Here is a 14,784-nt window from a genome sequence, read left to right as displayed (position 1 = left end):
CACCACCGAAAATAACAGAAAGAAAAACGATAGCGAAAACGATATCCGCATAACATCCAAATCAGAGACGAATTCAGTTAACGTGCTCCAACGCCAAACTGGTGACCGGTCTCGGATCGAGTGGGGAGATTTTTGATTTCGATTTCTGGATACTGCTTCCGCATTCTTCTTCATCGTTGTGCTTCATCGTTAGTGCGAATATGATGAAACCACGGGCTCCAGACGCAGACAAAGGTGATGATGACATGGATGGAGGTCAGGTGTGAATTTTCTTTATTTTCCGTCTTTGATTAGTATATTTCTGCTTGTATGGGCGTGTCGCTATTATTTTGCATGCAATACCTCTTTTATTCATAGTCTATCATTAGGCGACGAAGGCTGCCCTAACTTCGATGCCATATCAATGTCAAGAACTGATCCTGTACGGAAGCGTGTTCGCAGATAATTTGCCGGTATGGATTTTTTTTTTCTCAAGATTTCGAATGTTTTTCTCTTTCTTTATGTGCCCTACTGCTTAAATATTTTATTATCGCGTTTGGAAGTATGTTTTCCTCTCTTCAGAATGGGTAACGAAGTTATCAGCTTTACATCTTCGTTTCGTTTTTCAGGTCTGAAAGACTAAAATTTTTTGTCCACAGACTTTTGAGAACGTTGATCTCCTAGTTCTATTACTTCCATCCTCCAGCAAACATAATTAATCTTTGCCAAATATCATGGCAGGCTTTAGCGCTACTAACTGCTTCATTGCTATATAGTTCACTTTGTCTATTTCTGGTTGCCAATTTTCTCGATGTCGCTCTCTTTTCAACAAAAAAAAAGGTTGCCTGACGATTTTGAAATGATCTAATTAGTATTTCCATTTTCTTCGTCTTTACTTCTTTGAGATGTTGTCACGTATCGTCTGCAGGATTTGGAACGTCGATTAACGGGTCTTTGTGATCCAGGTTCAACTGAATTTCACGAACATGATCTCTCTTTCAGTCTTCGAACAGGTACAGATCCAGACGTAACTATTAGGTTTGTTTCTTGATGCAACTGCTCCTTAGTTCGTGGTTGATTTTTGGTTTAGACTGCGTCGGCGCTTCAATGTAGACTCTTTCAACAGTCACCAATGGCAGTTTCGATATATTGGAGGTTAATTAGTTTGCATTGAGAAATTAATTCGTTGTGCATAGTCAGTATTATCACCTTCATTATTTTTAGGACCTGAACCCGATCAGAAGTGCCCCGTAATCGTTCGGAAGGTAATCGACTCCATCGCTTACTCACATTTGATGATGGATTTCGTAAAGACATTGGGTTTGTTCACATTTATTATGTAGTTATTGTTTTGTTGGGTGAAGTGAATTTGGAGAGGGGCCCCCAACCGCACCTTTATCTCTAGAAGTAAATAACTAAATCAGTCGGGGCCCTAGCAACTAAGCATTATTCTTGGAGGCTCTACGACATGTAAACTAAAGTTACGAAGAGAGAAACGAAGATAGTACTCCTGGAAGAAAGGTAGCACCTGTGTGCTCCCCCCGACTATGTTTTCCCGTCTTGTTTTCTTGGTGAGGTTTCCTGACAAATTTTCTCCTAATTTTTATTCCCTGAAAAAGGTTTGAGGTGTTGTGTATTTTCTATTTATAAATATCATGTTGTCGAAGGATTTTTCTTCTTCGAAAAAAAAATTGTGGGCCATTTTTGACAATTTCCAGCATTTGTTCTTTTCCTGAACCCCAGTTTCTACAGGTTTGCGCATGGATTACGAGTATATTGCAAAAGGAACAGTTTGGACGAATGGAAAGATGAAAGTAGTGCTCAGCCAGATTCAAAAGACAGAGAAGGTGAAGCTGTTTAGTATTTACGTTTAGTTCGAGGCTGATTTCTTTCCTTCTTAGCTTAGTAGTATATTCAGGCGGGACACTATGATCAAGCAAATTTGAAACGATTCTCTGATTCCTATCTTGTGGAGATGAGTGTTTGTTTGCCAGATTCTGCTGAATACACTGCTGTGAGTTGTGCTAGCTACTTTTGTTTGCATTTGTGTGGTTTATGTCCTTTATGTCGCGGAATTTTATGGATTTTTTTCCTTTTTTGTATCATTTTATTTATTTCTTATTTTGTATCTTATGGATTTCACATTTCTTGAAAGATCCTGAAGGATTTTTAATGAATTAGCCACAATCAGTTTTTGATTTCATTACATCTCTAGGCCGCCAAACAACTACGGGATTTTGCCGATCAACTCTTACCGTTAGTGGAGATGGAAAAGGTTGATTACTGGAGGAAGTAGATCTCACATATTCTTACTGTGTACATGTTGTTATGTTAACGTCCAGTTTACTGTATAAAAACTTCATAATGCTGCTTGTGATGTTGCGACATCACATGGTTTTTGACCCTTTGGTACTGATTCTCCTTATGAACGCCAACAATTTCTCTGCAGCTTTATTTAGATTTTGGTATGACAGATGTTCAGGGGAGCAATAATGCTCCGATAGTAGAGGAGAATGAAGAAGAAGCGCAGGTTGAAAGTCCTAAAGGTGATTTCTCAAAACACGTATTTGAAAGCAGCTACATACTATATGTTCAGATCATGTAGACATGAAATGCAGCTCTACTGGAGAACCTGGGATGGTTGAAAGTGAGAATCCTGGGCCCAGCTCTGATAGTCCAAGCAAGGTTGAAGGAAGCGGAGGTACAGTTCGGAGCGAATTTCCAAGTCTTTAAAGAAAACGAAAACGTTCGTCCCTCGTAGATGCTGCGCAGAGCGCTAAGACTAGCTCAAGAAAGCTGAGGTTAGCGGTTGCTGGATGTGCTCATGGTGAAATGGACAAAATATATGAAGTCTTAGCTGAAATAGAAAAGGACAAAGGATATAATTTTGATCTACTCATCTGCTGTGGTGATTATCAGGTGTATTTTTACTCTCTTCTCTATATTCAGGAACGGTTCCGTTCAAATTTTGCTAAGGTTTATTATTTACGTTATTAAGGCTGTAAGAAACTATGGAGATTTGCATCACATGCATGTGAACGAGAAATACCGGTCCATACAAACGTTCTACAAGTACTACTCAGGAGAAAAGGTATTACCCGCTATTACTCGCTTTTATTCTGCTGCTTCAATGTACAATATTCAGACTGCACCAGTTCTTACACTCTTTGTTGGAGGAAACCACGAAGCTTCGGGATACTTGTCAGAGTTGCCAAACGGAGGTTGGGTAGCCCCAAACATATACTATATGGGGTTCGCAAATGTGATAAGGTTCCACACAGAGCTCAAATTTGAATGCACGAATACGTATAACTTTATCCATATGGATCGGAATTACAGGTTTGGTGGTTTACGAATAGCTGGCCTGTCGGGAATATTTAACATAAAAGAGTTCAATCGAGGTACGATTCTGAATTTTTCTAAAAATAATTCTACAGTTAGCATCAACTTGTTATTGTTTCTTCTGATGCGACTATTGAAAATGTTAAAGATAATAATAGTCTTTGCTTTTCGCCTATTTTAATTGAGAAGCATACCCTGACCTTCGTCAGCAACATCTTTTTTCGCCGCAGGACACTATGAACGGCCACCTTATGCCCAATATGGTGATGTGGTTTCTTGCTACCACGTACGCAATCTAGACGTATGGCGTCTAAAACAGCTAAGACCACCTGATAATGACATTACAAGCGTGAGTTTTAGTAATATCTGGTCTTTCTCTTTTATTTTTTAGTTGGTCTTTTTTCGTCTCTTATACCTCGTTTTAGAATCCTATAGATATCATGGTGACTCATGACTGGCCAGCTGGAATCGTAGATTTTGGGGATAAGAATCGCTTGCTGAGAATTAAGCCATTTTTTCTGGACGACATCAACGGCGGTAAACTTGGGAATCCTTCTACAATGCAGTTGTTATATGTCAGTTTTTATTGCTTCATTTTCTTCTTTTTTTTTGAATTTTCTTTTTGGTCTGAAGGTTAGCGATTATCAACAGCAGAGGTGATTGTACGCATAGGAAAAGGAAAAGTAGCGTATTTTTTTCCGTTTTGTATGAATAGAAACATATTAGTCCAGTACAAAAGTCTAAGGGAGTTCTATTTCTCATGGAAAGGATTTACTCACCAGTTTAACTCTTCATTTCTTGCAAATTTTCAAGGGATAGTTACGATTATCGCTGCAGTAACTGGAAAAAGAATTCACCAACACAAAAGTAGTCTTATCAATAGTTTATTTTGAATCCAAAGATAAATGGCTGCCGAATTCTCAGGATATGCGCCCAAAATACTGGTTTGCTGCTCATCTGCACGTAGGCTTCGCCGCATTGGTGCCACATGAAAACAAGGATGGTTCTCCAGGAGCGATGCCTACTCGGTTCTTGGCACTTGACAAACCGATTCCTCATAGACATTTTATTCAGGTGTATCATTCGTTTCGTTAGTATTGTTCTAGAGTGCTGAAACTATTTTCCCCTCTATCTTCAGTATTAGTGTCGCCTTTAGGCTTTGGAATTAGATATAGATGATGATGCCGAGTTAAAGCTATCTTATGATCCTCAGTGGCTAGCCATTTTGAAGAACACAGACAGGTTTACAAGCATATCACGTTCTGTAAGTGAGCATTAAAAGACATTTTATTTCCAATTGCAAGTATAGACAACTTCGTTCAGAACGCCTACCTCCCCTCCGCTCATAGCACTGAGCGATGGGATTTCCGGCCAAAAGAGGAAGAACTCGCGAGTATTTTTGAGCTTGGAGATCTGACTATCCCTGAGAATTTCCAACAAACTGCGAGACCATTAAAGAATGATACGCAGGAAGCTCGACGAGCGCAGTCGTCTCCATACTACAGGCAAGTTCATTTTAGTTTTTTTTTAATTAGAGTGAACTGCGTGTTGCTATAGGAATCCTCAATCGGCCGAGTTCTGTTCATGGCTAGGAATTTCTGATCTGAATAAAATGCTTGTGGATAAGGATCCTGATAGTGTGGGGATCGCCTATTATCTTGTAGAAAGCAGCGCAGATGATAGCGAGATCCGGATTGATGATGATGTGAGATTTTGTTTTTTGCTCATGAAGGCATTCACATGTGTCAGTCTTTTTCTTTTTCAAGTTTTCAGATTTTCGGCGATGGCGAGGACTTCGTGCTTGATACTCAACCAACATTATGTGATTTGGATGATTCTGTATCAATGAAAGTTGCTCCAAAAACTCCAAGAGACGTTCACGACGATGCGCTGAAAGATTTTATTCCACCGAAGCTTACTCCAAAAACACCCAAAAACACTATAGATGACGTTCTAGATGGATTTGTACCTCCTAAAATTACACCGAAAAGTACCCATGACCACAAAAGCGAGGATTCTTTTGTGTTAAAGCGTCGTAAAGTTGATATTCCTGATGATGACTAGATTTCTTAGCTTAGTTAGCTTACATTGTTTTAAGTTGGTAAGGATTTTATGCGATAACCTCCTAATTATTCACTACCTTCCCCACACGTGATCTTGTTATACCTCTCCTTATTCGCATATGGATCTCTACCAATGATGGAGTAAATTCTTTATATTCAGTGCTAGTGATGCTTCTATAGATTTGCTATGAAATTATGAGCTGTAGAAGTTACCGTTGGCATCTGTCATTTAGTCTGCTAGCAACCGCTGCAGCTCTGGATTTGGTTGATAGTCGAGTGAGGCACTGCCTAGGCTGCAGTTGGTTGGACACGCGCCTCGATTTCTTTTTTTTTACACATCTTTTCGCTATAATAGACGAGGTATTGTTAGTTTCGTTAGAGTTTTTACTTGAGATAAGAAAAATAACTAGCTGTTACTAATTTGCTAAACAGCCCTCTGCGATAGAAATGAGAGGAAATGCAGATATTCTGCGGACAGATCAAGTTTATTTGCAGAAACTCGTCTACGGTCCTACTATTACGAGCTTTTCACAGTTTTTCCAATTAAAGTAAATGAAAAAAATTGACGACCTGATGAACGGTAATAAGCAACATAAAAAAATCGCGATAAGGTAACAAGGAATGGTGACGAGGAAGTTTGACCCTTTTTTTTGTCTCTGCGAGGTTCGTCTTTCTTATCTTATCTTCCAATTAAAAAGAAGTGAAGGAAAGTTTTGTTGTCCGAACTGGGTATAAGAAGAGTGAAAACGTATATTTACTGAGCAATTTCCTGTAGAAGGTGCCTTTTACAATCATTTCCTATATCAGTTTTATAGAAAATTGAAATTTCACCGAGGTCACATAATGTACACTAGAAAAATGGGTGTTCCTGGTTTGTCCGGATCATCTCCTAGAATTTCGTGTCAATTCCCAAATGAGACAGCGCTTTCTTTTGATTTTCTCATGACATTATGCCTAATGTTGATAAACAGATAGTTTGATGATGAGAAACTATGGACTGGATCGCTAATGAATGTTCGCATTGTTTCGGGAATGTGTGTGAACGTAGTCCACGATCTCTTGAAGACAACTGATAGTTTGTTGATGGATGGAAGCAAATCATCGCTTTCTCAATCTCAGTGCGACTTTTCGCGAAAACTGAATCCGTCTTTTTTCTTGAATGGGGGAAAGCGTGAACATAAATAATCAGGAATAAATATTGCAGGATTTCCACATGTTTCTAGAGCACGGAACGAAAATCAACCAACAGTTTTGAAACTCAAAATTCAAGGAAAATTTTTTGTTCTCAATCGCTAAATACATACATCCACAAAAAAAATAAGAGTTTTTATTCTTGATCACTATTCTTCGGAAATATTCGATGTCAGGCACTTGGAAATTTCTTAAAACATTCTCGTCTCATTCAGAATGTTTAGTCCATACTAATATATTCTCTCAAAAATAGCATCTCACGCGCTGATTGCCAAGAACCGTAGAAATCCTTTCCCTAGAAATCTTGGAGCAAGTGCATATGTTCATGTATTATTTTATTATTATTGTTATATTACTATTAATTATTATTGTGTTGCATGTGTACATACTACTCCGATTTATCAAAGTAGCAGTATAAGTTCGAAATGTCTATGAAAATCCCGTGAAAACAGTTTCTGTTCGTTCAAGAATTGGAAATGTTGTAAGAAATAAAATAATTCATGTCAAGAACGTCAACAAAATAAAACGATCAGTTGCGAGTGCGTTATCTCAAAATCATGAGACCACCTCAGTTTGGAGAAGTTGAAGGTCGCTAAGGAGAACGGTCAAATCGGAAGTGCAAGCTGAAAAGGACTCCCAAGAAATAGTATACATGAGAATTTCCTTGCTACCACTATTCCAATGGAACATCCCCGGACAACAACCCTATAGGCGATATACGGGCGAGATAGGACTTTCGATGACGTAGTGAATTGCTAATGTGGGAGAATGCATGTTCAAATGGACGTTGGGCAAATGACTTTCGCTCCATATCGGAGATAATCTGAAATTGGGACGAGCAGTCGAGAAAGAAAGTCTGCGTCTCAATAGTAGGTCAATGCAACGCCGCTCCTTGTCGGCGTCGCCCGAACGAAGGAGTCTTATTCGCCTGTGTGACCAGAGTTGATAACACTACGTCGCTTATTCGCGCACTAATTTTTGTCATATTTCTTCCGTCAAGCACTGCTATCGATCTACCGTGGCTACTTATTCAGCTCAAATAACTAGTACTATTGATTTGTAACCAGGTCCAGGGATGAAGCAGCTGGACTCCACCAGGGAGTCCGCCTATAAGGGTGTGATAGCCGTTTCGCTGTCGACAACCCTTGTCTCCACCGCCTTCTTGGTCACCGTAGTCCCAATGATCAGCGAATTTGCTGAGACTAACAGTGATCTGTTGAAAAGTGATGCGAGATACTGCGCGGTGAGCTTTGGAATGGCTTGGATAAGTGAATTCTCCTTTAAAAAAAACTTAATGATTTATTCGAACTAAAAATTCGGTTTTTCTTTTTTCTGATCGAAAGAGCAGGGAAAAATAGACAGCAAGAATTAATTCGACGATGCTATGATAGTTCAATGGAACAGTGGTACTTCCGAATCTCTTTGAGTGAATAAGAGTAGTTTATTCCTCAAGTAACTGATAATTAGGCAAGGTTTAGTCAGAAAAATTCTGAACTGGCTTCTTTCTTTTGTTAGCTTATTGAGCCATTAAGAAGTTTCATTATTGATAGAAATCGTTATTATTACTGACAAATGCATTTTTTGAATTCCGACAAGTCCTCCAATTCAGGCTACGTCAACAGAACTCTCATCGCTTCTCATGCGCTACGGCTTTAACCACTTAAATTCTACTAGACAAACGAGACAAAAAAGGGACAAATTCGAGTATGAAGACTATGAGGAGGAGGAAAATTGCAAGTGAGCTTCTTCCATTCAGATGATCACGTCTATTAATTTTCATTTGCGTTTTCTAATTAATCAACTATTTCGTTCAACTATGTCATTAGTAGTTTAATTTATATAGTAAGCAACAAAAATGTTTCATTTTTATAGTCTTCTTCGAAAAAGTAACGATATCATGCTTTAGGAGGTGCACATTGATTGATCATTGTTTTTTCAAACGTGTATCTAATAAAACAAAGTATGCAGTAGGGTGTCGAGATAACGTTGACGAGGATAGAGAAAGGTTGAACTCACCTCTGAATGCATGGCTATCGCATTGACGGTGAAATATTTCATGCCATTTCATCAACATTATCCACTTGTTCAGCCATTGGCGAAGAATGATGAAGAGAAGCATTCAAAATTACTGATTTTGAAGAGATTTTTCGGATTTGGTGCAGGATCACGTTCGTCTTTATAACCGCTATGAGAAACATTGGAAATGTGCATACCGTGTCATTAATTTGCGACAGTGAATTGAACGGTCCGCCGTTTTTTTTTTGTTGGTCGAGGCCCATTAAACATGTCTGTTTTACTTTGGTATAAATGAGATAGAGCCGAACTCGACATAATATACGCCTTCCGCTTTTCTCTTTACTGTTTCACCATTAGAAAGAATCCTCCAGAACATTTTGATGCGAAGTCTCGTTTTGGTAATGCTACGTGCGTAGCTCTCTTCTATTCTAGAACTTTGATTAGCTCTACTCCTGTTTAAATATGTGAAGCTGTTAGTAGTTATACAACTCAGCCCGTCATAGCTGCTTCGGGTCTAGTTCTTGTTTTTTTTCCTCAACCAGTGTATGTAGACTATTTCACTCGCAGCTAATTTTTGGCTGATTGCATCGGGCCCGTCTGTACATACATCTTTTTTGTGGCTTCGGCGATTATCTGACATGATTGATTTGATTTGTTCGAAAAAGCTTCGAACTTAGCCTTGTAAAAACAATCAAAAGCCTTTTTCTTTTAAGTTTTTTCTTGGGATATCTTGAGACGTCTCTTTTCATGTCTATGAGTCAGATAGTCAATGATAATTCCGGATAATCTCTCTACTCCCCATAGATGACGGGATAATATGGATGAAATTTGCTGTTAGTTGCATTTAGGTTTTATAGAACACCGTGTTGCGTTCTCCTAAGGTATCCAGCCCACAACTAACTAACACAGCGAGGAGAACAGTTGACATTCGAGTTATGTGCTGACATGCTTGATAATTTCCTCGTTGTCTTGTCTTTAAGTTCACGTTTTGACTAGTCGTTTCATGAGTTCATTTGATATTTGGCATTTTATTAGCGAGACTGTCCACTTCATTTCAACAGATGTGCACCTTCTCAATGAAACTCAGCAGTCAACAGAAACCTCGCTCTCTTCGATTCTCTTGTACAGAGTTCGCTTTCTAAGTTTTTGTCTCATTAACCTGATTAGTTTGAATCACACTTTCTTAAAAGGGTTCCGCTACCACCTTTCGTTAATTATTTTCCATTTTACGGCCCTTTTCGCGCTTGCGTTTTTTGTTTTCCCGATCCAGGAATCTATTTCCGGTACTTGAATTACATTAACCAAAGCAGTACCAACTATAGTCGGGTCAAAACGACATAAATCACGAGTGTAGTTGCGGTGCATTTGCGTACGCAATCGAAACGGCGCGATAGAGGCAGCAGTTGGAACCGGGTTGGGACCGTCGCGAACTGCAGCGATGGGTGCTGTCAGCAAAGGTTTCACCACGCTCCTAACCTCTACGCTCCACCGAAGGGCGTTGAGAGAAGCCGCGTACGCAATTGCGTAAGTGCTTCATGTCGTCTTGACCATACTATATGTACAGATAAAAAACACTTCTGCATTTCTTGATAGATCACAATTTCTTGATTAACAACGCAGCTATCGGGTTGGTAAAAAACAAAGCCCGTACTCAAACAGCAACTTTCAAGTACTATGGCCCGTCTCAATAACAACTTTATCAATCAAACTTTTCAGAGTTCAGCAACTTCTCGCGTTGCTTTACTCGTATCAGCTTCAATTATTGCCGTCGACTGTCTTTTTCGAATTTTGAAGGCCTTAGCCTTCCTCGTCCTTGAGAGCGAAAGCGCGGTTTTTCAAACTATCTAAGCGTAGTACTCTGATAAGCTGTATCGTCATCGTCTTTTATGATATTTCGCGTTGTTTCCACAGCATTATGGCCAAGTTTCAACTCGACTTCAACAACTACCCTAAAATAACGCGAATTTTTCGTTTTGCAAGCATCTGCAGATATACGGTTATTTTAGACATAAAATCAACGATAAATAAGAAACGACATAAATCTATAGCGGTAAAAAACCTTCCTAATGACATATATCATGACCACATTTGTGAAGGATTTTCTTTAAAACACTACACGAACGTAATGGTGCATGAAAGCGGCTATTATTTTTGCAAACTGCATATAGCTTACTATATTGCTACATACTACGGAGCTACTACATAACACTGAAATGGAGTGGTATGAGCTTTTGAAAGGTAATTTAAGCAAATAGACCAGGTCCCTAGTCCCAACCACTGTGATTCGCATGGTTCGGATTTTGAGAATCCCGAAATCTGTCGATTCCCTCTAATCAGGGCCTTGCGAAAATGGATGCTCTCTCTTGTTTGTGTACTGCAAAAGACTGAATAGCGCTAAATTTTTATCGTGTTGGAAATGAGACAACATTACAATGACATACCATTCATTCATGGTCGTCAAAAGGCGGTCAATAAGACTTTTTGACACGACACGTCGCCGTTATGTAACGATAATGATGTTGGTTCGAAATCCACATAAACCCTCTCCGAAACTATTTCTGCTCCTCTTTTTATTGTTCCGGTTTTCAGCTTTTGTACAATCGTATGTAATTTAAACGGAGATTTTGATTCAATTGAAGGTCCCTAGATAACGCAAAGAGATTCCTTTTAGATGCGAATATCCACCCGGGCCACCAGGTCTACCAGGAAGAGATGGAATGCCGGGACCAGCTGGTGCTCCAGGAGCACCGGGTCTACCGGCACGATTACCCTGTGAGCCTCCCATTGACTACAAGAAAGTGTGCCCAGATCCTTGTCCGACGGGAGTACAGGGCGCAGCAGGATTACAGGTGAGCTAAAATTTGCTTTATTTGCTGTGGTGAAGTTTTTTCAATGGAGAGTACCGTAAGTTGTTTAGGGTCCACCCGGGGAGAAAGGTGTGGTTGGAATTCCTGGAGAACCTGGAAAACGAGGACTCGATGGTAGATTAGGCGCAAAGGGAGAGGTGAATTTGCAACCACATTTATCCTCGCGATGTAGTTCATTTATAAACTAGCCTGAACGTCCGGTTGATGGACTTTTTGTGGGGTTCGCTTTGCTCACCTCATAAGTAATGCATCAGAAAAGCAAAGAAGCTTAGAGGGCTTTTCGAGGTTTTATTTCACAGAATGAAAACAGTTGTTAATCAGAGCGCTTTATGTGCCCTTCAGAAATGTTTGTGGTGTGTGTTTGCAATTTAAAAAAAATTACTAGACGCAGACTTCGTCACATTATGGTGAGTTTGGCGAAAGCGCATCACTCGAATATCACTGGACCTTGTTCAATGCTTCATGACACCGGCTCAACAATCTGGAACTGATAGGCTCGCTTCATTGTTTTCTGTCGCTGACAATATTTTCTTATGCCGTTGAACCGTTTTCACCGTTTTCTGGCTCGGAGGCACCCCTGAGGCAGTACTGATGGTGGAACTTTTTTCTACACACATAACTTATAGAATAAGCCCGTTATAAAGTGGTATGATAATATGATTTCCATTAACTTGTAAGGTCTCAGTAAAAACACATAACATCCACTAAATAAAGTTGATAATGCTTATCAATCAAACACGGTACGTCATAGAGCTTGATCAATAATCACTTCTTGATATTGATGCACACAAACTGCGCGATCGCGTCTGCGAACATTATTGGGGGTTTATCCATAAATTTTCAGTGAAAACTCTAGCATTCTACTCACTTTAGGTTTCTTTGCGCTCATATGAATATTTGACTACTTTTTTCATTTCTGTTATTGCTATTCTAGACTGGTCCTCGTGGAATTCCCGGCTTGGATGGCGAAGTAGGTGACCCAGGAGAAGATGCTGTGCCGCAACCGTTTATTCCTGGACCTCCTGGTGAAGTCGGAGACGAAGGACCTCCAGGGCCTCCTGGTAAGGAAAAATCCGAAAATAATCGAAGAAGGATGATTTTGTTTGGTTTCCAGGTCCGATAGGTATGCCAGGTATAGATGGACCAATCGGACCAGCTGGGCCCAGAGGTAGAAAAGGAAAGGACGGTTTCCCTGGTGGAAAAGGAGAAATGGGCCCCGAAGGAGCAATGGGTGAACCAGGAGAGGATGGAGAGAAGGGGGTGAGAAACGTAGCAAACACCACAATAGTGCTGTCTATTAAAATGTGAGGTTTTCCAGGTTTGTCCAACTTACTGTGCGACCGATGGCGGTGTGTTCTTCGTGCAACCTCCGGATTGGTTCTTTAACGATTAGGTTCTACAGAACCGTTGTGGATTTATTTCACAAATCTCATTGTACAGTACTCCACTGAGTCAGGTCGCTAACATTCCGTTGATAAATGCGAGATTTTCTCCTGCTGTGCTCTTACACCTTATTGTCCTCATTCACACGATTATTAAACAAATCTCTATATTTCCTAACACTGCTTGTTTTAATTCCGTCACATTTTTTTTCCGAGAAGTCGATTTGGAGCAGCTTTTTGTATAATGCTTTCCATCAGATAATATTCTTATATCTATCAAGATTTCCCAATGTTAATGGATGTAATAAAGAGTTTTGTATATCATGATATATAATAACGAGCTTAGTGTGCGCGTGTGTGTGTGTGCGCGTGTGTGTGCGCGTGTGTGCGTGTGTGTGCGCGTGTGTGCGTGTGTGTGCGCGTGTGTGCGCGTGTGTGCGCGCGTGTGTGCGCGCGTGTGGGTGGTGTGTGTGTGTGTGGTGCGTGTGCGTGTGTGCGCGTGTGGTGTGGGTGGTGTGTGTGTGTGTGTGTGTGTGTGTGTGTGTGTGTGTGTGTGTGTGTGTGTGTGTGCGTGTGTGTGCGTGTGTGTGTGTGTGTGTGTGTGTGTGTGTGTGTGTGTGTGTGTGTGTGTGTGTGTGTGTGTGTGTGTGTGTGTGTGTGTGTGTGTGTGTGTGTGTGTGTGTGTGTGTGTGTGTGTGTGTGTGTGTGTGTGTGTGTGTGTGTGTGTGTGTGTGTGTGTGTGTGTGTGTGTGTGTGTGTGTGTGTGTGTGTGTGTGTGTGTGTGTGTGTGTGTGTGTGTGTGTGTGTGTGTGTGTGAGTGTGTGAGTGAGTGAGTGAGTGAGTGTGTGGTGGTGGTGTGTGTGTGTGTGAGTGAGTGTGTGGTGTGTGGTGAGTGAGTGAGTGAGTGAGTGAGTGAGTGAGTGAGTGAGTGAGTGAGTGAGTGAGTGAGTGAGTGAGTGAGTGAGTGAGTGAGTGAGTGAGTGAGTGAGTGAGTGAGAGTTACGAAATTCCAAAGGGGGGTGCGACGGGTGCACCGGCGTCGAGTTGGCGCCTCGACGCTAGAAAGCTATAAAATAGGGTGAGACTGGTCCACCGGCGCCAGATACCTACAGAAGGGGAGGGCCCCCCGGCGTGGGTTTAGTGGGCCGGGGCGGAGGGCCAAAAAAAGGGGGGGGGGGGGGGCCCCAGGGGGGGGTTAGTGTGCCGGCGCCAGACACCTACAGAAGGGGGGCGAAGGGTCCACCGGCGTCCGATTGGTGCGCGGGCGCCAGATCGCTATAATATGGAGTGCGACGGTCCACCGGCGTCGGGTTGCTACGCAATAACTTCGTGTGCATGATGCAAAAGATATATGGTTGCAGTCGTTTCATAGGCGTGGCCACTGGGCACTTTGCTTTTCACCTTTATGACTCCTCCGCGTGCCTATTTCTTTCTTCGTTCGCCTCAAGTTTGTAGCATGCCGTTCTCAGAAAGTAAACGGCTGCTTAAGTAGTAGCCAGATGTTTATATGATCTGACGTGGGACGTTATCCTTATCAGTAGGATGATGTCTTTCACGTCATTTTATGCCAAAATATCATTCTTTGATAACTGTTGGGAGAAAAGAGCAGGAAAACCCATATTTCGAATGGTACTTTTGAATTTTGTCTATAATGTATTGATAAGGAGTGCTTGAAGGTGAAGTTCGAACGTTCTCAAAATGCAGAACTGACGCGTTTAGAAAGAAGACTATGAAATCTTTCGCTTTTAGTTATAATATGAAAAAGGAAGAAAGATTGTTGGAGCAACACAAGTCCAATTTCATAGAACTAATAACACTAATATTAATTTTCGTTGATCGGTGGAGGCGAACGAAGCAAACGCCACAGAAATTCTGAAGTCCGGCTTTAGCCGGACGCTCAAACTGGTACATATACTTTTAGCTCTGCACAATGGTTAAAAGGCA

General features: G+C 40.9%; 2 protein-coding genes across 3 annotated transcripts; both read left to right on the top strand.

Moving 5' to 3' along the window:
* Positions 1 to 200: 200 nt before the first annotated feature.
* Positions 201 to 5,385, top strand: RB195_005340 (uncharacterized protein; the record flags this gene model as incomplete). Of its 2 annotated transcripts, none has more annotated exons than XM_064177771.1 (21): positions 201 to 260; positions 369 to 452; positions 908 to 1,017; positions 1,070 to 1,134; positions 1,204 to 1,299; positions 1,732 to 1,826; positions 1,898 to 1,993; positions 2,195 to 2,254; positions 2,462 to 2,525; positions 2,576 to 2,680; positions 2,741 to 2,898; positions 2,978 to 3,070; positions 3,125 to 3,249; positions 3,319 to 3,380; positions 3,552 to 3,670; positions 3,747 to 3,896; positions 4,246 to 4,395; positions 4,478 to 4,585; positions 4,645 to 4,826; positions 4,879 to 5,026; positions 5,095 to 5,385. In XM_064177771.1, the coding sequence occupies 21 exons, from the start codon at positions 201 to 203 to the stop codon at positions 5,383 to 5,385; spliced, it is 2,421 nt and encodes an 806-aa protein (XP_064034882.1). The 2 variants fall into 2 exon arrangements, with proteins under 2 accessions (XP_064034882.1, XP_064034883.1); XM_064177770.1 differs by having other exon boundaries at positions 2,429 to 2,525.
* A 2,265-nt stretch (positions 5,386 to 7,650) lies between these two features.
* RB195_005339 (uncharacterized protein) lies at positions 7,651 to 12,851 on the top strand (the record flags this gene model as incomplete). The annotated part of the gene is made up of 7 exons (XM_064177769.1): positions 7,651 to 7,818; positions 8,185 to 8,312; positions 11,263 to 11,440; positions 11,509 to 11,595; positions 12,393 to 12,519; positions 12,573 to 12,718; positions 12,777 to 12,851. The coding sequence occupies 7 exons, from the start codon at positions 7,651 to 7,653 to the stop codon at positions 12,849 to 12,851; spliced, it is 909 nt and encodes a 302-aa protein (XP_064034881.1).
* Positions 12,852 to 14,784: the final 1,933 nt, after the last annotated feature.

This window comes from Necator americanus, chromosome I (assembly GCF_031761385.1).
Source record: "Necator americanus strain Aroian chromosome I, whole genome shotgun sequence".
Classification (NCBI taxonomy): domain Eukaryota; kingdom Metazoa; phylum Nematoda; class Chromadorea; order Rhabditida; family Ancylostomatidae; genus Necator; species Necator americanus.
This window is presented reverse-complemented; position numbering and strand designations above follow the sequence as displayed.